This window comes from Larimichthys crocea, chromosome VI (assembly GCF_000972845.2).
Source record: "Larimichthys crocea isolate SSNF chromosome VI, L_crocea_2.0, whole genome shotgun sequence".
NCBI lineage: Eukaryota > Metazoa > Chordata > Actinopteri > Sciaenidae > Larimichthys > Larimichthys crocea.
Window position 1 is genome coordinate 11,033,532 of NC_040016.1, and position 23,166 is coordinate 11,056,697.

Below are 23,166 nucleotides of genomic sequence, written 5' to 3' on the forward strand. Positions count from 1 at the left end.
ACACTTTCATATTATGTCACATAAATATTGAATTTAGAGGCAGTTCTTTTAAAAAGTCCATTAAAATGCTTTAGTTTCTCTCCAATTCAGTTATTCTCATATTCAAAACAATGTAAATAGGTTATATTAATAATCAAACTTTCTGTCTGTAGTGACATTTCATGGTCCAATTAGTAATTGTCTCACCTTATAATACCATATACTGTTTTAGCTTATTACTTACTGCTATCGTGCTGGAATCAGGGGTCAAGGTGTTCACATCTACTGCTATATCAATAGTACTTATTCATATAGAATATTGTGAACATGTAATATTTACAATCTCAAAAATGAGCGAATAAAAGCTTCGGTTATACTGTGAAAAGATATCTTGATATATAAAACTTTAGGATTTAGACAAATATTTAGCAGATTTAAAGAGTAAAACCAACCTCTACTATGCTTTCAAAGTCTAAACACCACAATGCAACTTGCTACTCTAGTTTGGTGAAAGATGAAGACTGAGTCATGCTAGGTCGTTACAATCATTCAAACACTGATTTAAATGTCATTCTGTACAAGGAAATCATTTAGAAACCATAGGGATATTTAAACTTAACACCAAAGTCAGTCTGTTTTCATATCCTCTATAAGAGCTGTCTCTTTTTTTCTTTAGCAAATTATTATCACTGCATATGAAACCGTTTTACAGTTTGTTAGAGAAAATCTGCTCCACTTTAAATCTCACGCGAATGGGTGAGATTGCTCATTATTTCGATAATAAAACTAGTATAAAGTCTTAAGTGATATGAAAATCTCAGACGGACTTTGACAGTCCCATTAAGTGCTGAAGAAGGAATGCACATAAAGATCCACAAAGATTTTAAATCTAAAATATATTAAAACAAAAGGAACGGGACACACAAATATTCTCTTACAGTCTCAAAAGTACACAGTATTCTATTGGGTATGAGTGTAGGGTTTCATGCACCACCTGGGACTCAAGATGGCTTGTCGCCTTCTTTCTTCAGACGGCTGTAAAAGAAAGAAGAAGAAAGAAAAAAAGGTAAGTAAACACTTCGAGCACTTGGCTGAGTTTAAGTGAGCAATGATAATTTTGGCTCCAAAGTGAAGAAAACATGAGATTATAGCAACCGCTGAGCAAAGACGAAGGGATGTATTATGAATTCCCATGATCAAAATAAACCACTGCACACTTGAATGCCTTCACTGTGACTTTATTAGGAATGGACAATGTGTTCTGCTTGTATCTTCTGTAGGTTCACTCAGCACTGAGCCACAGTAAAGTCAAATTAAATGTGCAGTGGTTAATTTTGATCCTCACTCTGTGCACATGCAACCTACCAGCACCTGACTGCAATTACTGGCTGTGCACAGGGAGTTCAGTTCATTCCCATTAAGAATAATTTGTGTACGTGCACTCTTGTGCAGCTGCACAAAACAAAACGACAAACAACCAGCCATAAAAATACTTTATATTGCTACTGTGGTAGAAGGAAATCTATGCAGCGCATCATAAAGTATGTCTGGTCTCTTTGAAATAAAAAATTACTGGTTTATTTGTATAAAAACATAAATTTGATCACTTATGCTCAGCTTGTTGAGTGTTGCTCTGCTGGATAACACATGATTAACATGACGTCACTAGGGATGGGAATCGGGAACCGGTTCTTGTTGAGAACCGGTTCCGTGTATTTCAGTTCCATGGAATCGTTTGGCAGTTTATCTAACGATTCTCTTATCGATTCCAGAAAGCGCGTATCACGTAACTCCCGCAAGAAGTTACACATGCTCGATTCCAACAAGCACGACAAATTACGCCAGTTTCGCACCTGCAGTGCAATCAGTAGTAAACAATGGCACCCACTCAGTTCAAGCGCTCCAAAGTTCGGCTGCATTTTACCAAAACAGATGGCAACAGGGCGACTTGCAATCATTGCAAAGTGGAGATAACAGCGTTGGGAGGGAACACGACGAACATGCAGAAACATTTGTGCGCACAACATGCAATATTTTTAAATGAGCCAGGCTATGACCACCTCTGCGGTTACTACGGAAGGTAACTCTGGTAAGTAACACACCGCCTACCATGTTAGCGTGATGTGCTTCTTGCGACAGTTACACATCGTTACTAGGCTGTGGGCCTCTTTTGACCTCGCTGTTGGTTTTGTAAGGTCGTGATACTTCTAACTAAACAAAGCTGATGCTGATAAAACCGTTTGTTCTAATTTTTTTCCCAAATAAGAATCGATAAAGAATCGAATCCTTAAGAGGAATCGATAATGGAATCGGAATCATGAAAATCTTATCAATTCCCATCCCTACCCAGCACTAGATTAGACGTTCACAAACCTCACCTGTAGTAATCTTCCTGGCTCGGTAGAGGGCCTCCATGCAGGTGATGCCCATGCAGCCACTGCTGCTCCATAGCCATCCTCTGCAGCTCTGCAGACTGAGCATGCATGGCCTGGAGCTGGTGAGCAGCAGACATCTGAGGAATCGTGCCCTGCAGCTCTCGTGGATATGCAGCTCCTGTTGAAAACACGGATATAAGAAGGTCAGATCGAAGGAGCAGGGACGACTCGAGGTGTGGGCTGTGAGTAAGAGGTTGAGATTACAAACCGAAGAGTGGGTGGCGCAGCATCTCATGTTCATGAGGAAGGTCGTTGAGTAACGGGTTAGGGATCGGGCCACCAGGGAAGGGGAACCGGGCCAAACGTGGTCCTGTTGCCAGGGGGTCCACTAAAGGATGTGGGCTTGAACCTGCATGAAATCAATCATACAGTAAATTAAAAGGTAAACACACCACAGGATGTATTACTGCTGACTAACTGAGTAACTAAATCCAACCTCACCTTGACCGAGCGGATCCTGTTGGTGCAGGTGGAGGTGCGAGTGAATGTGAGAGTGCTGATGATGATGCGGCGTCACGTTGAGCATTTGCAGCCTGGCAGCAGGGTCGGTCGCCACAGATGCCATCCTCTCAGCGTGAAGCCGCTCCGCAGTGAGCCGCTCGGCGTAACTCAGCTCTGGGCGCAGCTGAGGTGCCGCCAGCGCCATCCTCTCCCTCTCCAGATGGTTCAGCCCAGGATGGAAGGGTGCAAAGTGGTGGGGAGGTCCGGGAATGTGTGGAAGAGCGATTGCCCCGTGTCTGGCAAAGTGCTCCATGGGGTTGGCTGAGGGGTGTAAAGTTTCCAGGTCTGGGGGCTTGACCTCAAAGCCGGGCTTCATCCTCTCGCGGAGCTCCCTCTCTCGGAGGTTCCTCAGCTCGCGCTCTCTGAGGCTGGGTTCAGCGCTGTACAAGCCGGGCATATGGTAGGCCAGCAAGGGGTCGCCAGGGCCCAGTGACACATAGAACGGGTGATTACGGTTGGTGGGCGACATGACATGGGGTCTGGCGTATTCACTCAGTGTGCGCAGGGCAGGTGTGTCGGGGCCGATGTAGGGGGGCACAGCAGCTACAGTAGTGGGCGGCGGCTCAAAGGAGGGGCGTCCGTGGCCCTGAACCACCATCTGAGCCTCACTCATACGACTGTCGTGTGATGAGCTGGAGGCTCTCTGTAAGTGAAGACAGCGTGTGAGAAAAGTCCCATTTTAACGACAGACAAGATGTTTTAAAAAAAGGAATCAAAGGTTATGTTAAACTCACCGCATTTCTGTCTGCTTCCCTTTCTCTTTCTCTCTCTCTGTCCTTCTCCCTCTCGCGTTCCTGCCGAGCACTGAGCTCGGCCTCCCTCCTCGACTTTTCCACCGCCTCCTCCCTTTTCTTGGCCAGCTTCGAGGATGAAAGCGGAGTGAAAAACAGGTCCGTTCTCGCGCAGGAGTTGTAACCGCGATCAAGGTGTTTGATAAAGCTGAAAGAAATGATCACACATGCGTTTTTGAGTACGGCTAATAGACTTTCATTCACACAAGATAGCAACATGATTCATTCAAAGATTGAGAGGTCGTCGGAACTATAATGAAATGTACGTGCGGTGAATACTGCCAAGAAGATGTCATGAGATGTTTATTTGTCCCTTACTTTAATTCACATTTTGATAAATATGATTTATATCTGGTGCTTATATTTACAGTTTTGTCACAGTTCCAGCAGTTATAATGACATTTTCAGGCTGAGATCTGGAAATGAATTAAGTCAGTGAGCCGTCTTTACAAGAATGTGCCAAATGTTGCCAAAGTGGCAACCACAACAGCAATCAGACATTTAAACAAGTCCACAGTTTTAACTGTACTGTGTGAAACACTTATTTGGAAATTGGATGTAATGTTCTAAAAACCTGCTGCTGCAAAGAGCCGGGAGAGCTTCAACTTAGAGCAACTATACTTGATGTAGCAGATTTACAACACACAAACTTAACCAGGTTAAAGCTGAACCATTGTTCATGTGATTACTTGTATATAAAAACAGGTCACCTCTACAAAATTTAACAGTGTTGGCTCACTGGTTTAGTTCTACACACTACCCGCTTTAGCAAGAATACACAGCGATGTCAAAATCATACCGTGCAGACTGGCTGGCATGGCTTGCCATGTTGATAACGGTGGGCTCTGGCGAGGGGCTCCTAGGTGGAGACGGCGGGCTCTCAGCCTCTTCCATCTCGTCCAGTGGCTCTTCTTTGATCTGAATTTGTGATCCTCCTGATGTGGTGCCCGGCGAGGGTCTCAGCGGAAGAGGCGGGAATGACGGCTGCAGGGTCGGGACAGGTCCAGGGCCGATAGTAGAAGATGTTACGGAGGTGGGAGGCTGTGAGGCTGCAGCAGGTGAGTGAGAGGAAGTCATGGTTTTTCCAGGGTGGGTCTGCACCTGAGAGATCACTGGAAGTTGGGTAGAAAGAGACTGCATCGGCAAAGGTTGTGGCATGAGCTGAAGAGGAGGAGGGGGAGCACCTGGGGGATGCTGGTTGGGCAGAGAGTTGAGGGGCTTTAGAGCTGGAGGTGGGGGGAGATTGGAGGGCATCTGAGGGAAAGGTGTAGATGACTGGTGTGGCATCTGCTTGTGTGAAGGTGGAATTGGAGTGGTGGGAGGAGGCTTGATTTGTGGGCCAGACAGAGGAGGCTGAGGGAGCTGAGACTCCCTAAAAAAGGGTGGGGGTCGCTGGGAGGCCTGAGAAGACGGGCCATGAGGCTGTGCAGAGCTGAGCGCAGGTGGGACCTGAAATGCTGGAGAAAGAGGAAAGTCCTGACCCAGTGCTGGTGGAAGAGGCAGTGGGCCAGGAAGAGAATGAGAAACAGGCTGTGGTCGGCCACTCAGGCTCGCTGCAGCAGCAGGCTGGGGGGCGTCTGGAGAAGGAGGAGGGGGGCTCTGAGCAGGATCAGCTGAGGGCATGCTTTGTGTTTGCTGAGGAGTGACGGGAGGGCCCTGAGAGGGGAGGGCCTCCGGGACTGGTGTGTCGGCCAACACGGCAGCAGGAGCAACAGGCTCTGATGGGACGCCGTTCGGCTGAGCAGACGAGTCAGAGTCGCTCTCGTTGCCCTGTTGAGGGCTGGGAATGCTCGGAGAGGAGCTGCGGTTGTCCTGATCGATGTCTTTGGTGTCGCTGCTGCCATCGTCCTGAGCACTGCGGCTTTCTGAAGAGCTCTCCTCCTCTACCTCGGCCTCTCCCTCTGACCGGGAGCCCTGTGGATCCTGGAGGAGCGACCAAACAAATTTATGCCCAGCAATACATATAACTATTATTATTATAGAACTTTCTAAGCTCAGATAACCTTTTAAAGTCTTTAGCTTTTTATATTTTGAAATTCATTGCAGAATTTTACAGATTTTGATAGTTCACAAACACGTTTACAATCACAGCTAAACAAACCGTCTGAGTGTTCCCTCTCACCTGTGTCTTCGGCCTTTTAGGTGTAACCTTATCTGGCTCGTCGGGCTCCTGAGCAGGACTCTCTCGTACTCGTTTTGTTGTCTTTGGTGACGCCACCTCCTCTTTTATCTTCTGTGGACACAGCATGATATTTACACAGGTCTTAATTACTGACAAATATTGCCGTGAGTGATATTCAACAAGCATGGCCGTCAAAGGAAACAGACTGTCAACACACTGATTTTAACAGCTGTCCTAATGTGTAACTAACCTCAATAATATGCAAATAATCAATCTAGTCTGTTAAGATATGATGAACATGAACTATATTATGTTTACCTTGTTGGTCTTCCTGCTGGATTCGTTCTTATTATCTGTCGAAGACGATCTCAAAGAAGCTGCTCCACTCGGTGACGGCTGGCTACTGGACTGCTGATCCTCACTGGTCGGGGAGCCTGTGAGCCTCCTGTGGCCACTTCTTAAAGATGACAGCTGCTTTAAAAACATATTAAATACTGTTAGAATACAAGCAAGAAAAATGTGTTTTCCTGAATGTAGATAGATGCTCCCACTGATTCAACGGGGATTTCAAATATGGTTCCTGTTGTATCTGTTAATATTTTGGCTTCGGCTAGTGCTAGAGATAAGTGTGACTGATCTGTCAGCCTCGGGCTTACAGGTGCTCTGCTTCGCCGTGTCCTCATGCCATGCTTGCTGTTCACTTCTTCTTCCTCTTTAACAGGTTTAAACATGAATGGAGCGCCTGCAGATTTTGGAGACGGCGGCAGACATCCGTGTTTGTTTTCGTATGTGCGACAAGTCGTGCACAGCAACAGGTTGTCTCTTCCCCCATGGTGCCAATCCTTAGAGCCTGTTTTAAGAAAGGAATGTTTAAAAGCGTTTATGATAACTGTAAAGCATTAGTATTACATAAAACACTGAACTCTGCCCAATCACAAATGGCGTGTACTCACTTGTTGCACCGCAGTGGCTGCAGCTCTTGATTTCTTGCTCACTGTCTTCACTATCCAGATCATCCTCGCTGGCAGAACTTGCATCCACTGCAAAGGAGAGATCAGTTCAACTCACACAAAACTTCATGACAACACAGCTGTTAACAAAGTCCACTGGCAAACACAAATGGCAGCACATTTCTGAGCTCACCTGAGTAGTTTCGTGATGGCGTGTTGACGGGAGCTGCCGCAGAGCGAGTCTTTGCTTTGCGAGAGGACGGCTGCCTGCGCTGTTGTCGATAAGCTCTTGTTCCTGCAGCCTCAGGAGTTTTCTTCCAGTGGTAATAGAAAGTGATCAACTCCCCCTGATGATAAGAACACAGGTCTTTTTAGGAAGTTATCTTTCTAATAAAAGAAAATAAATAGAAACCATGAATCACTGCATGCATTACTAAGTGGTCTGTACTCAAGAAACATAGTGTTTAATTACAGTCTTTTTGCTGGGGAGAAAGTCTTTGCGGATGCGGAAGAAATTCTTTCCATACTGTCTCAGGCCTTTGATGAAGCGTTTCTGTCAGGAGAAAGGAGGGAGGGTGGTGGATAAAAACACATAACATACATTTGAAAGTCTCCAGTACAGATAATGTTAAACTTGTGATACAAAGCAGCTCCACTAGTTGAACATGTCAAATATGGTTCAAATAAAAACAAGATGTGACATCACAGAGGATCTACTCTGCACAGACACTGTTAAGGACTAACAAGCACTGAAGGCATCTCACCACATCATCCTCCGACCAGCATTTCTCAATGAGCCTCGGCAGAGGCTTCTTCACCAGACGCTGCAGAGCTTTTGCCGCATCGTAATGACTTGCGTGGAGCTGGAATCGAGAACAGAGGTTTGTGAATCTGCTCTGCGATATTTTTGTTCCTCTGATGAGCATATTTCAGGATGTGCTTCTCACCATGTTGAGTGCATTGAGTGTGGTATCATCGCGGGAGGCTGCTAAACATCCATCCTCTGTGGAGCCACCATCGCACATCCCTGCAAACGCTGCCATGCTCCTTGAAAAACAGAAAACAATTATGTTATTAGGTGAAATTAATATCAAGGATCTTTTTTTTTACACTTTTAGAGTTTAATTTTCTGACTCCTGCAGAAAATGAACAGTGATATCCGTGTTTATCTTAATTGCTGCTCTAATTAAAACCACATTTCTCGGTTGCCTGACATTTAAGAAATCAGGTAAATATAGAAACCAGACAATAAGTACACGCAACACTTGTCTCACTAAAGCAACTTGTTCTGCCGTTCTTTTAATTAACACAAAAGGCGACAATAGAAAAATGTGTTTGAAGCACTGAGTGAATACATCAAACATCCGCTTGTCCATTGTGGTGCAAGAATTTCAAAAGGGGAAGCACACGCTGGAGACGTTAATCATCTTTAAAATGAATTTAAATGTTTTGATACAAGCTTTAAAAAAAGAAAGGAGTTCACCCACAAAGGCATTCACATCCCAGGACCAAGACTGGTTTTGTTTTGCATCTACTTCCCAGTTCGTGAGACTTTTCTGAATACGATGCCCAAAAGCGAGAAAGTAATACTGGTTATCTTTGTGTTTTAATGTTGTTCTTACAACAGAGCCCCGCTTGATCTATTATTACTACTAGCTTGGCAGATAGTGAAGAAGTATTTCTTCATAGCAACATGATATTTCTTAACAGTCACAGCACTGCAATGAACAAACACAGTAAGTACCAGTTATTTTATATAATGTAGCACAGACTGACCTGGCAGCTCTGAGGTACATGAGAAGGTCGCAGTCATTGACACCAGGCGTCCACATCAACTCCTCGCTCTCTGTCTGAGTCTGTAGACCAGGAGCAGGCCGCGGCTGCAACTCTGGGAGTTTGGCCTGCAGCGACACCAAAGAAAGGACAAAAACACTCATGAGATCACCTCCAAGAACAACAACTGATGACTGTCCTGCTAGGATTAATGTTTAATAACATCCAGGCCCCTTTTTAAAAACACACTTACATTTTATTTAACTGTAAAAATGTTACAGTTTATATTTAATAAAGGTTTTAGTTATAATCAAATGTATTTTGTGGTTTATATTTAACTCCAGTAAATGAAGCACACTGAACAGACAGGTCTGATCAGTTTGGTAATGAGCCTAATAGGCCTCTTGGACCTACAGTACACACTGAAGGCAAACAAGTCCTTTAAATTTAGGTTTCAAACTTGTTTGTCGAAACTAGTGTTTCTCAGACTTTTCACACCTTGTACCACCTCAGAAAATATTCGGCCTGATACAGCAGTGCAGCACACTTCACGCAGGAGGCAGGTTTAACTCCTGATCCGCACTTCTCTTTCAAACAGCTCATGTGCTACGATCGTCGCTGATATTACAAGAAATGTAAAACTTATTTAAAATGACATTCCTGTGGTCTCATAGTTCGCTGTCATTTAAATGTTTGAGAAATGTTTTCATAGTATAATCCATCCATTTTCTGTCTTGAGCCTATCCTACGGTAGCTGACTTTGGGCAAGAGGTGGGGTGCACACCGGACAAGTCACACAGAGACAAACATTCACACCTACAGACAATTTAGAGTCACCAATTAACTTATTATGTCTTTGGATCAAACCAGGAACCTTCTTGCTGTGAGGCGACAGTGCTAACTACTGCTGACCCTTGTTAGTATAATATGTTTCACTACCTCTGCTATATGCTGTGATTCGATCTCTATTCCTATTTATTTCTATAAAAATAAAAATAAATCTCTGCATGTTTAATTTCTTAGCACAGGTTTAATTTCTCTTTGCATGCTAAATCTATCTTCCAAGCCGAACCACGTACCAGAACCAGAAAAATAAAAAATAAAGAAACAAAAGTCGCCTTTTATGATACAGTAACTAAGACATAAATAATATTTGAGTCGTCGCTGGGTTTACCTGATGACTTGGTCCCACTCTTATCTCGCCCTGTGTGCTGTTCAGGCTCCTGAAAAGCAAAAAAACAAACAAACATATTCAGAAATCAGAATCAGAAATACTTTATTAATCCCAGCGGGGAAATTGTTTTTGTTACAGCAGCTCCCAAACGGTAAGTGAGATAGTGAGTGATAGCACGAAAACAAAACTTTAACAATATTCACCTATACGATATCCTATTTTAACACATTTTAACACATTTACACACATGTATAAATAACAGTTAAATACATTTAATGCACATTCATCATGTGCATTAAATTTCAGCAGCTCTGACACTTTCCTTCCTACAATCTCGACATTTCCAAATGTTTATGATCATAAATTGAATCAGAATCAGAATTAGAAATACTTTAATTTTTGTAATGCTATTTATATTATGGTCACTTTCTTTGCAAGATTACTTACACTATGGTCACTTTACACTACAATACTCTTTTTATATATCATGCCACACTTATCCTCAGTACTGTTTTTGAAGGTTGATTACTTTTTCGTGTTTACTGTGTAGTTTAGATATTTCTGTCTGTTTATTGTGTTTCTTTTTTTTAGTTTTGGCCTCCTCTACTTTTGTTTTTATATCTTGCTGCTGTTACAAGTTCATTTCCCCGTGGTGGGATGAATAAAGTATATCTAATCTAATCTAATTTATTAATCCCCGCGGGGAAATTGTTACAGCAGCTACCAAACAGTAAGTTAGATAGGAAGTAATAGCAAGAAACAAAACTTTAACAATATACACCTATACGATATCCTATTTTAACAGTATATACACACATTTATAAATAACAGTTAAATACATTTAACGCACATATATCATGTGCATTAAATACTCAGCAGCATCTTCCTACAATCTTGACATTCCCAAATGTTTATGATCATAAACTGAATCACAATCAGAAATACTTTATTATTTCCAGCAGGGAAATTGTTATAGCAGCTCCCAAACGGTAAGTTAGATAGTAGTAATAGCAAGAAACAAAACTTTAACACCATACACCTATATGATATCCTATTTTAACACTATATACACACGTATAAATAACATTTAATGCACATTTATTATGTGCATTAAATTTCAGCAGCATCTTCCTACAATGTCGACATTCCCAAATGTTTATGATCATACATTGAATCACAATCAGAAATACTTTATTATTTCCAGCAGGGAAATTGTTTTTGTTACAGCAGCTCCCAAACGGTAAGTTAGATAGTAGTAATAGCAAGAAGAAAACAAAACTTTAACACCATACACCTCTATGATATGCTATTTTAACACTATATACACATGTATAAATAACATTTAATGCACATTTATCATGTTTATGATCATAATTTGCTTTGACACAGTCAAACACAGCCTGCTAACACACGCACACTGTTAATCAGGGTGTAATTAACGCTGTGCACTGACGTGTGATCGATAAGTGTGTGTGTGTGTATAATATATATTATATAAGTTGGCTGGTTGTCAGAGCAGCTTCACTGATTTCAGGGCAGCAGGAATAAACATCCCGCCCCTCCATCAACCGTGGACCAATCTCAGCTGTGACCTGCTACGTTTCCTTATATTACATGAATGAAATCCGACGCTTAGATACCGCAAAAAGACTGCCAATCAATCATAACACGAGCTGCTCTTTTTTTTTTCTCTCTCTCTCTTACGGTCACCATTACGAGAACAGTGTGTGCTACACTTTAGGGAGATCTTAACAGGTTGTAAGCTACAATCAGTCAATAATAATAATAATAAACATGTTAGCATGCACGACATGTCGCCGACACACAAATAGACACGCACAGAGCGTGAACGACCCGTGTCAATGCACGTCAACCTCAAAAGGGAACAGCAGTCGATGTGTTTAAGCAGCTATGCGTCCGCTTTAATGTCACAATTAAACATAATATCTGCAGAAACGTGAAGCAGCTAGCCGCTAACGCAGACAGTAACGATATCGGGCTAGCTCGTTAGCCCCAGACACGAACTTCGTGACCACTGACACTCGGGACTGTTTCATCCAACACGGAGCTCAAAGTAGCGACACGAAGCGTTTAAAGAGAGATATTTATATATATGTGTGTATTTAAAAAAAAAGAGGCACATAGGTTTAAGTTTGCAACAACAAAAAATACAGAAATAAATCAAGTTACCTCCGCGGACTGAACAGGTCGTCCATGTCGAGGGATGTTTGGATGTGGCTTGTTGACACTACGCAGCGCAGTGGGCGATACACACACACACACACACATATACACACACACACACACACACACACAAACTATGCGAGTCCCCTATTACATGGCTATTCAAAATGGAGGCGGTGTAGTGGAGGGAGTCGGTGTATTTTTTTTTTTTTTTCCTTCTTCTTCTTCTTCTTCCAGTGCAATGACCTCAGCAGCCACAGCTATAAGCCTTCAAAGTTGTCTGGGTGTAACATAACTGAGCATGTGCCGCGGATCAGCAAGAAGAAGAAGAAGCAGCAGCAGCAGCTCATCATCATCATCATCAGCTGCTCCTCCTGCTCCTCCTGCTCCTCCTGCTGCTGCACAGGCGTCCATGAATTAAACAACATGTCACACTGTGTGTACTGCTGTGGTTATTAAACATTATGTAAGACATTAACACAGAGATGAAATGTTCGGCTGGACTCGACACTAAATGGAGGAAAATCCACTGTCAGTACTATTTATAGCAAAGATTGTTTTTTTTTTTTGAGGTTGCTGTTTAATAAATAATGCTAATTATAATAAATGTGAATGCTGATAGATTTAATTTGTTTTTGACAAGGCGTTTGACTCTGGACTTCACAGCATTTATTACACTTTCTATTTTTCATGATGTAAATAATCATTAGTATAGATTATGATAGATAGTATAGATAGATAGATAGATAGATAGATAGTAGTAGATAGATAGTAGAAGATAGATAGATAGATATTATTTTTAAAGTCTCAGAGAAGTAAGAACATATGCTCTATCCTGCTTGTAAAATATATATGTGCATTCTTATTCAGAGAAAGGAGTCAGTGCAAGTTATCTATTATTTTATTAATGCCAACTATCAAAATATATAGAACTGTCACACAATGAAAATGACTAAAATCAGTAATAATAATCTAATGATTTCTATTTTAAAACAGTGTAAATATATTTATATTGTTTATACTTAATACTATCTTTCTTATATTTAGAGAATGTTTGTCATGCACCAAAACAAATTCATTTTATGTGTAAAATCATACTTGGCAATAAACCTTTTTCTGATGGTTCTTTCTGATATATAACAGCATAACAGTCACAGGGGTCATTTTTCTGCATTACTTTAAATTCAATACTCTAAGTAGATTTTCCTGATTATACTTTTCTTTTTTACTACTGAAGTAAAGGATCTGAATACTCTAGTATTGTCTGATTCCACTGCTTATTATTATTTTAGGCAGTTCGACCTCACTCTTGAAATCAGTGTTGTTATTATTGCTGTTGTCATTGTTACTATACTATTATTACCTATTTAGTTAAATTAAGAATGTATAGTAAGAGCTCACAAATACATTTTACTATAACTGTTCTTTTATGATTCATATGGGAAAAATACAATGAATTAAACTTGCACTTCTAAGAAAGTTTCATTCGACCATCATACTGTCCTTATTCTCCAGGATGTTTGAGGAAAAGCCACCTTCATCACCCATACTGATGGCATCCCGATCATGTTTTCTCTTAATAACTTACAATGAATAAAAACACAAACTCACTTTAAGACTCAATCTTCTGAAACTCTCCCCACAAAATGCAGAGAAGGTGCGAGTGTGTGTTTCAAAAACTAAAGATGTTGGAGATAAAGCAGGTTTATGAATGAAATCAAAGAAGGTTTCAAGAAGGATTATCAGTTAAATCATCTTAAAACAGAATAACCCAGCATTGTGATTTGAAACATCACAAAGGCAGAGAAAAATAATTTAGATCAAAAGAAAGAAAGTTTAAAAGTGTCCATAATAATAATAATAACAACAATATCTCTAAATAACTCTTATCTGATTACACATTTACAGATTAAGATACTTACACATTTATTATTTTGGGTGGATTAGAGATTACGATTTATGGCTCTGCAGGTCCGTCTCCATCTTGATAATCAGACGATCAGATCAGATAAAATGCTAAATAACATAAGAAAACCATTCCAACGCCAACAAAAACTGAAATCACCACAGCCACAAAAATAAAAAATGAAACAAAACGTGGAACACATAGTCACGACACACTCTGTCTGACTGAGACAACTCTTTTATTAAGTGCTGTGTTGTACATAAATTACTCAAGTTATAATAACATCTATTGTTTAACTCCACATTAGCAAACAGCACAGAATACAGTATTAGACTTCAGTCAGTCAGGAGTCACAGCTCTGGCGACTACAGTAAGTGCTCTCTATTAATTACCACTGTTAGTATGTGAGCGGTTCTAAATTAACCATTATTGATTTGATGCGTTTTTCATTATTATCCGATGTGTGTGCATGAAGACATTTTAGTAAGTAGACACTCCATCCATTTACTTCAGTGGATTTCTGAAGTTTTTTCCAGCGAAGCAAGCCCCGTCTCCCAGCTCCTCTTCAATTCTACAGTAACAGAAAATTAGTAAATTAAATTTCCTCTCTTTACATGAGATTAATACACAAAACCAAAACAATCCAAACAATATAATTTATTTAGCTTTAATCAATACAGCACGAGTCCGTAGTTGTAGTTTAGCAGGAAATGTATTTTAATATTAAAGAATAACACTTCCCAGGTTGTATTTGATTCTTTTGAAAATGACATGATTGTGATGAAACTTCTCAGTTTGTGTCAGAACAAGAGACTTACCTCAGAATCTGGTTGTATTTGGCCAAACGCTCAGAGCGGCAGGGAGCTCCAGTCTTGATCTGAAAGTGTTTATAAAATGGAGAGTGAAAATGAATCTATAATTTTTAGCGTAAATGTCTCATTTTTTTGTGTAATCAAAAGGATGAACTGATACAATAAAACACTTTTATTATCTAGACTTACCTGTCCAGTGCACAAGCCCACCACCAAATCTGCTATAAAGGTGTCCTCAGTTTCACCGGAGCGATGGCTAACCATCACACCCCAGCCGCTCTCCTGAGCCATCTTACACCTGTGAGGAAGAGGAGTGACACTTTGCTGACAGAACATTCACTTCTAGACACTACAGATCTTTGTATGGTATATATTCTAGCATTAAATTCATCTACACACATCCCACACTCATTGACTTACGCTTGCATAGACTCGGTGACTGAGCCGATCTGATTGACTTTAAGCAGCAGACAGTTGCAGGCCTTGTCCTCCACGGCCTTGCTGATGCGATTAGGGTTAGTCACCGTGAGATCGTCTCCAACAACCTGTATGTCTGTGGTTTCAGTGAAGTTGGTCCAGGCCGCCCAGTCATCCTGGTCAAAGGGATCCTCAATGGAAACCACTGTGAGTGAATGGATAGTGAAACAGATCATCATTGTGGCTTAAACAGAAATATCTGTGATCGTGTTCAGCTGCTGTTCCAGGAAAAGGTCTTTAATGAACTAATTATGGCTTCTAATCCAATATTTCTGGTTTATTACAACTTTTACTTCACCACAGTAAACGAGATCTGGTACACAACAACATCACTGTCCAACAGGGGCAAAAAAAAACATGACTAATGGCACAATCCTCTACTGATTGAACCAGGAAATTGATCTATAAACTAATTCACAGACAGTTTGGGTCATAATTTAGGCGGCCCAGATACATTTGCCTAATCTCAGGAGTTTGAAACCTGTAAGATCATCTGAATGATAGAATACAATGTTATTACAGGAAGGAGTGTTGGCCAGTACTGAACTGAAATAAGACCAAAGATGTGATGAAGCCAAAACATCCTTTCATCACAAAATGATCATGGAGCCACTGGATCATCAGAGTCTAGGTGTACTTCCAGGTAAATACTTGTAAAAGTGAAATTCACCAGTGAAAACTGACATCAATCTTTATCTTTGTACAGCGTCATGTTTTTAGTGTAAACAAAGTTTATTGTGATAAATACTCATAATCATTGTAAATCACACATGAGGGCACGTTTGTGTAATCTACATCCGGGCAACTGCTTTGCTTTTTTACCCTCCTCTTATCTTTTCTGTCTCATATCCATTTAAAACTCGAGCTGCAGCTCAAGACGTTATGTGCTTTATGTATTTAAAGCTTTCCAAAGATAAAACAGATGTTTCGTGAGTTCACACAATCAATTTGTCTGGAGGATGGGTAGATTAAAACTAAGGAAAGGAACTCCACAGTCCTTCATGAGGCTACGTCAGTGCTGACAACTATATTGTGTTTCCTGCTCTTTGCCTGATAAATAAAAGTGTTCAAAAAAGGAAGTGTGACAAGGTTACCTGGATAATCCTTCACAAAGCTCTTGTAGAGATCAGCCAGCTCGTCAGGAGTGATGTAACGGCTCGGGTCGTCAGGAGACTTGAAGTCCAGGTCGTATTTTCCGTCCCTGTAGAATTCAGATGCTGCCACGTCCATGCCAATCACAACCTTGTCTGTGTATCCTGCCTTTGCAATGGCCTCTTTCACCAACTCCAAAGCTGCAGAGTTAAAACAATCAGCGTGAACAAATCTACTTTACTTATCACAAGCTTGAATTCATTCATTAACTTGAATAATTTGGCACTTGTCAGTAGCTCAAACGAAATCATACCTTCCTTGTTCTCCAGGATGTTTGGAGCAAAACCACCTTCATCACCCACATTGGTGGCATCTTGACCATACTTCTTCTTGATGACGTTTTTGAGATTGTGGTAGACCTCGGCTCCGATGCGCATGGCCTCTTTGAAGGTGCTCGCTCCAACCGGCAGGATCATGAACTCTTGCATGGCAAGCTTGTTGCCTGCGTGAGAGCCGCCATTGATCACATTGAAGGCCTGGTGGAGGCGCAGGGGAGAGAGGTGAGAGCTGTGACTTCACAACGAAAACACCAAACACACCAGGACATTGAAATATGTAATTTGGTACACAGATCCTCACCGGCACAGGCAAGATGACTTTGGGGTTTCCTGCAAGGTCAGCAATATGACGATACAGGGGGACACCTTTCTCTGCTGCACCAGCTTTGCAAACAGCCAGGGACACACCCAGGATAGCATTCGCACCCAATTTGGCTGTTTGGAGGAAATAAAAATATTTAATTTGAATTCTGTATTTAGTATCTATTGAGGATTCATTAATAATATCAGTGCTGAGGAGGATGGAAACATCTTGAAACATTTCAGACATGTCAGATTTAAGTGCATGCATCCAATTTCACTGGGGACGTGTCATAATGCAGCAGGACAATGATCTTAAACGTGGAAATAAAAGGAATAAAACCTTCTCTAAATAGTCTGTGACTGATCAAGCTGGTCAAAAAGTTGCATGAAAGAGGTGAAAATGACTGCTTTGCCAGAAATCTGCTGTACAGTACTCCTGATACGTTACTAAGTTTATTAGACCAAAAAAAAAGTCCTGTGAGATCAGGACCCTGTGGAAAAGTATTGACCGGGTTACGTCACTGGCTCTCCAAGTTGCAGGCACACAAGCAAGCACAGCAGACAGGATGAAGTGTTGCCTTTAGTTGCAATCATTCACACAAAATCTGGCAACGTGCCTCCTTCCTGCAGGATTTTGTGAAAGGTGTGGCCTTTTTATCTGTGGTTTAGAATATATCCGTCGTGAAACAATCAGAAACAACAAAAAAAGCTTTTTATTTCTCAGATGAACTGCTCTAAGCGGCACTCTCTCTCTCCATCCACTCTCTAGGTTTCTTGTTCTTTGTCCAACTCTGAATCGCATTTACAAACAGCAACTGACCAATTCTTATTCTGCCTTCACTTAACAAGAATTTACTCATTTAATCCGAAGAACCCTTTTATTCAAACTGAGGATTTTGAGGGTGGTGGCATCATAAAATAAATGTATAAAATGTATTATTGGATGCACGTAGTTGAAGCACCTAAATGAAAGTTAGGTAAAATGTTTGTCTGGAGTCCTGAATGTGTACATTATATGGGTCATTGCTATAGATTAACAAGACACAGCAGAATGGCTATCGTCACTTACATTTATTCTCTGTGCCATCCAGGTCGATCATCATCTGGTCTATTTTCTCTTGCTCAACCACAGACACATTCTGAGCAGAAAGGAAGAGCAAGTTGTGAAATATTTATACTGGTACTACAGCAATATATATATATCCACAACTTCAAAACACACAGAATGATTTTCTTACTTGGCCAACAAGTGCAGGTGCAATAGTTGAATTTATGTTTTCCACGGCCTGTGAGACTCCTGTGACAAATAGATGAGTGTGATTATTCTTTCACAATATTATGGGCAAATCATGAAGACACACATGCAAGTTTTGAAATACAGAGAGCCATGCAAAAGTATAAATTATATTTTGACATTGATTTTTTTTTTTTTGATTCGAAAAAATAATTACTCTTATTCAACACGTCAGCACAGTTTAATTTCACAGTCGGTCAATCCACAGGCTAAACATCAGCACTGGTGTGAGAGCATTCTTCACTGACAATTCACCATGCACATCGTTATCTGGATGATTGCCAAAAGCATTCAGTGATCAGTTGTTATGACCGTGTAATTAAATGACGGCGTAATTAATCGTTCCACTGTCAAATGCACAAGTCTTATTTTTTAATTAAGAGAGACAGGCAACGGGAAAAATCACTAACCCTTTCACATCTGGCAAAAAAAAGGACGAGACACAGTGAAGAGTAAAGATGACAGAGAGAAAGATGGAGAAAATGAGCAGAGGATAAAAGATTTTTCTGCTTCAAACTGCAAAGGCAATAAAACTTTTTTTTTATATTTGATGGAAAATATCAAAACCACACCTGACATTTAACTAATTCTTTCCTATTAAAAAGGAAACACAATAGCGGTAATAGCACAAACCTTTTCCAAGGTAACGAGATTTGTCATTGTCCCTGAGCTCCAAGGCTTCGTAGATTCCAGTAGATGCACCGCTTGGCACCGCTGCCCTAAACAAGCCTGTGAAACGTACATGGAGCCAAAAGAGGAAAATATGAGAAAAGATGGTGAAATCCATTTGATATTATATATTTATGTTATTAAGGCACAGTATGTTTGTACACGGTCTAATAAGTCACCGTTGCCTACCTTTGCCGGTGTAAAGGTCAACCTCTACGGTGGGGTTTCCGCGAGAATCAAAGATCTCTCGGGCGTGGATCTTGACAATAGACATGTTGTTGGACCTTGAGATGAAACACAGAGGTCGAACTTGTTATCTGGACAAACATGCATTGTAGCCTGTAACAACTCTGGACTAAGACAGAAGAATATTGCAAAAAAATAAAATTAAATCTAAAAGTCTATTTTTTTTCCTTACTATTGGCGCACCTCTTTTACTCTCTCTCCTCTTGAGGCTTACTCACAAAAATACCCTGACCTAGCTGCAAGCTTAGGCCTGCTAACAGGCATGCTACCATGCTAATTGGATTAGACCTTCATCTGATTAATCACTTGGCAGAAAGTGCTGCATCTGTCAAAGCAAGCAGAAGCTTAAAACTAGTACGAGCACGTGTGGGTAAAAAAGGTATGTGGATGTATGTTTCAGCACGGTCCTGATAACCCTAACTTCATGACAACAGAATTTATGCCATAGCAAAGTCCCTCTGCAAATCACCACATGACATAATATCCTCAGTAATCCCTTCACTCTGCTCGTCGTAAATGACACTTCCTGTAGATTGTGTTGCACGACAAGAGACAAGAACACTGAGGAACCTGCAATTCCTGTTCAGACTTACACATTTAAAATCACAGCATTATAATGTAGAGCTTGATTATCAACCAAATGTTGTCATCCGATCCTCAGGAGACATAACTGACAAAGACAAACGCTGCCAGTTTATGGGATTCAATAACCTTTAATAACTCAGTGGGGGGCATTTGAATTTTGACAGACAAATTGAAACCCACGAGACAACTCATGACTCCTTTGCTCTTGGATTATGCGCACACACGTGCTAAACTTATAAAAGTAAACTAGTTTTTGATTTTGTCTTTTGACAACCCGAGGTTCAGGTAGACCAGGAGCACAGCTGATGATTAGATGTTAACAAATCTACGATCAGAACAATTAAAACACCCAGAAAATAAATGCACATGTGTTTTGGGCAACATCTCTCCTGCAGGAGCACAAACAAACAAGTAGACCAACAACTGTACATTCTTAATAATCAAATGCATTAGGAAATGTTATCATTTTATTTTATTAAATTTAATTATATATCATTATTATCTGCTAAAAAAAAAATAGTTTTTAGTGTTGGAAAATCATATAAAATGTTGGCTAAACTTCAGCCTTTTATAGTTTTAATAGGAGACAGTAAAATGAAAAAATAATAATAATATTAAGTCTGCATATTTCTGGAACACGTGCATTTTATTAACTTTTTAATTAACTCATTAAGTAAAAAATCATTTTACACAGCAGTTAGCTGCCGATATGAATCAGGAAAACATTTTATCTTTAGTAAAAGTTAAAAAATTAACTTTAACTGCATCTCATAAAGAACTGAACACGTTTCTGGCAAAGAAATGCTGATTACAAAATAAAATGGACACACATTAATTAATCGCAACCGTGTAACAAAATAAAAACAGTGAATCATTCAGTTAAAAACTTGAATTATTAAGTAGAAACTTGCACTTATGCAAACCGCAGAGGCGTTTCCGGTCATGACCTCTCAGACAGACTAACACGTTACACATTAAATATAAAAACAGCAGCCTCGGTGACAGACTACTGCACAAAAACACATAAAAACACATTAAAAGCTTCACGTTAACGGTGCAGACAGACGGTGTTAATGTGTCTCTACCTGTGACAGAGCTCAGAGGAGTCAGTGAGGAAGGACGCACACAGAGAGACAGACAGCTTCTTCCTCCTCTTCCTCTGAACCATTTCCGGCACACTCCTCTACATGTTGCTGCCCCAACAGCTCCCAGTGTGAACTACACCAGAACCACCATCAGACATACTTTATTTATTATTCCCCGCAGGGAAATTGTGTTACAGCAGCTCCCAAACGGTAAGTGAGAGAGTAAGTGATAGCAAGAAAAAACAAAAACATTTGAACATATCCCAAGAATATATAAATCTAAAACTGTATAAAAGAATTTAGTGTTTGAGAGACTGGACAGAGAATAAACACTGATTGTTCAGTGCAGCATGCATGCATGAGAAATTGCACTTATGTATTGCACAAGTCAGTTCGACAGCTACTGGACTTGACTTGGAGTGTGTGATATTTTGAGGGAGGAGTTGCAGAGACAGATGCTCACAGGTAGGAAAGACTTCTTGTGTCTCTCTGTGGAGCATCTTGGTGCCAGCAGTCTCTGACTGAAGGAGCTCCTGAGTCTGTCCAGCTCTGCTTCAAACTGCAAAGGCAATAAAACTTTTTTTTTTTATATTGATGGAAAATTCAAAACCACACCTGACATTTTAACTATTCTTTCCTATTAAAAAGGAAACACAATAGCGGTAATAGCACAAACCTTTCCAAGGTAACGAGATTTGTCATTGTCCCCTGAGCTCCAAGGCTTCGTAGATTCCAGTAGATGCACCGCTGGCACCGCTGCCCTAAACAAGCCTGTGAAATCTACATGGAGCCAAAAGAGGAAAATATGAGAAAAGATGGTGAAATCCATTTTAATTAATATTTATGTTATTAAGGCACAGTATGTTTGTACACGGTCTATAAGTCACTGTTGCCTACCTTTTGCCAGTGTAAAGGTCAACCTCTACGGTGGGGTTTCCGCGAGAATCAAAGATCTCTCGGGCGTGGATCTTGACAATAGACATGTTGTTGGACCTGAGATGAAACACAGAGGTGCGAACTTGTTATCTGGACAAACATGCATTGTAGCCTGTAACAACTCTGGACTAAGACAGAAGAATATGCACAAAAAATTAAATCTAAAAGTCTATTATTTTTTTCCTTACTATCGTGGCAACCTCTTTCAACTCTCTCTCCTCTTGAGGCTTACTCACAAAAATATCCTGACCTAGCTGCAAGCTTAGGCCTCTAACAGGCATGCTACCATGCTAATTGGATAGACCTTCATCTGATAATCATTGGCAGAAAGTGTGCATCTGTCAAAGCAAGCAGAAGCTTAAAACTAGTACGAGCATGTGTGGGGTAAAAAAGGTATGTGGATGTATGTTTCAGCACGTCTGATAACCCTAACTCTATTCATGACAACAGAATTTATGCCATAGCAAGTCCCTCCCGCAATCACCACATGACATAATCCTCACTAATTCCCTTCACTCTGCTCGTCAGGTAAATGACACTTCCTGTAGATTGGTGTTGCACGACAGAGACAAGAACACGAGGACCGCAATTCCTGTTCAGACTTACACATTTAAAATCACAGCATTACAATGTTAGAGCTTGATTATCAACCAAATGTTGTCATCCGATCCCAGGAGACATAACTGACAAAGACAAACGCTGGGACTCAGGATTCAAAACCTTCAATAACTCATGGGGGCATTTGAATTTTGACAGACAAATTGAAAACCCACGAGACACAACTCTGACTCCTTCGCTCTTGGATTATGCGCACACGTGCTAAACTGATAAAAGTAAACTAGTTTTTGATTTTGTCTTTTGACAACCCGAGGTTCAGGTAGACCAGGAGCCAGTTGATGATTCGATGTTAACAAATCTACGATCAGAACAATAAAACAACCACACAAAAAATAAATGCACATGTGTTTTGGGCAACATCTCCCCTGCAGGAGCACAAAAAACAAGTAGACCAACGTACATAATATAATAATCAAATGCATTAGGAAATGTTATCATTTTATTTTATTAAATTTTAATTATATATCATTATTATCTGCTAAAAAAAATAGTTTTTAGTGTTGGAAAATCATATAAATGTTGGCTAAACTTCAGCCTTGTATAGTTTTAATAGGAGAAGTAAAAGGAAAATAATATTTGCTAATTTAAAAAAAAATTATAATAATTTAAGTCTGCATATTTCTGGAAACACGTGCATTTTATTAACTTTTTAATTAACTAATTAAGTTAAAAAAACATTTTACACACAGCAGTAGCTGCCGATATGAATCAGGAAAATATTATTTATCCTAGTAAAAGTTTAAAAAAATGAACTTTAACTGCATCTCATAAAGAACTGAACACGTTTCTGGCAAAAAATGGTGCACAAAATAAAATGGCACACACATAATTAATCGCAGCCGTGTAAACAAATAAAGCAGTGAATCATTTCAGTTTAAAAACTAAATTATTAAGTT

The 23,166-nt window shown here is 40.3% G+C and overlaps 3 protein-coding genes across 6 annotated transcripts in view; all 3 read right to left on the reverse strand.

Annotated features, from left to right (window-relative positions):
• Positions 1–236: 236 nt before the first annotated feature.
• rereb (arginine-glutamic acid dipeptide (RE) repeats b) lies at positions 237–12,295 on the reverse strand. 4 transcript variants are annotated; one of them, XM_019262515.2, is made up of 17 exons: positions 11,916–12,295; positions 9,726–9,774; positions 8,555–8,679; positions 7,726–7,825; positions 7,543–7,641; positions 7,251–7,331; positions 6,972–7,125; positions 6,782–6,868; positions 6,485–6,678; positions 6,147–6,299; positions 5,829–5,939; positions 4,506–5,629; positions 3,650–3,854; positions 2,856–3,558; positions 2,623–2,763; positions 2,358–2,532; positions 237–1,014 (listed from the first exon to the last, which is right to left on the reverse strand). In XM_019262515.2, the coding sequence occupies exons 1-17, from the start codon at positions 11,939–11,941 to the stop codon at positions 981–983; spliced, it is 3,561 nt and encodes a 1,186-aa protein (XP_019118060.2). In that variant the 5' UTR covers positions 11,942–12,295; the 3' UTR covers positions 237–980. The 4 variants fall into 4 exon arrangements, with proteins under 4 accessions (XP_019118060.2, XP_019118061.2, XP_019118062.2 ...); XM_019262516.2 differs by having other exon boundaries at positions 5,829–5,936; positions 6,147–6,302; XM_019262517.2 differs by having other exon boundaries at positions 2,353–2,532; positions 6,147–6,302.
• A 1,739-nt stretch (positions 12,296–14,034) lies between these two features.
• LOC104931338 (enolase) lies at positions 14,035–20,841 on the reverse strand. The gene is made up of 12 exons (XM_027279772.1): positions 20,717–20,841; positions 18,990–19,084; positions 18,765–18,860; positions 18,076–18,134; positions 17,907–17,976; positions 16,836–16,969; positions 16,510–16,732; positions 16,199–16,396; positions 15,048–15,249; positions 14,817–14,925; positions 14,634–14,692; positions 14,035–14,386 (listed from the first exon to the last, which is right to left on the reverse strand). Exons 1-12 carry the CDS (start codon positions 20,797–20,799, stop codon positions 14,320–14,322), a joined length of 1,395 nt encoding a protein of 464 aa, XP_027135573.1. The 5' UTR covers positions 20,800–20,841; the 3' UTR covers positions 14,035–14,319.
• Positions 20,842–21,356: 515 nt separating this feature from the next.
• The window catches only part of LOC113745879 (alpha-enolase-like), a 2,134-nt gene continuing 324 nt past the window's right edge, over positions 21,357–23,166 (reverse strand). The window contains exons 2-3 of the mRNA XM_027279440.1: positions 21,617–21,709; positions 21,357–21,489 (exon numbers count right to left, since the gene is read on the reverse strand). Coding sequence (XP_027135241.1) covers positions 21,357–21,489; positions 21,617–21,709 — 226 coding nt within the window. The remainder of the gene's footprint in view (positions 21,490–21,616; positions 21,710–23,166) is intronic.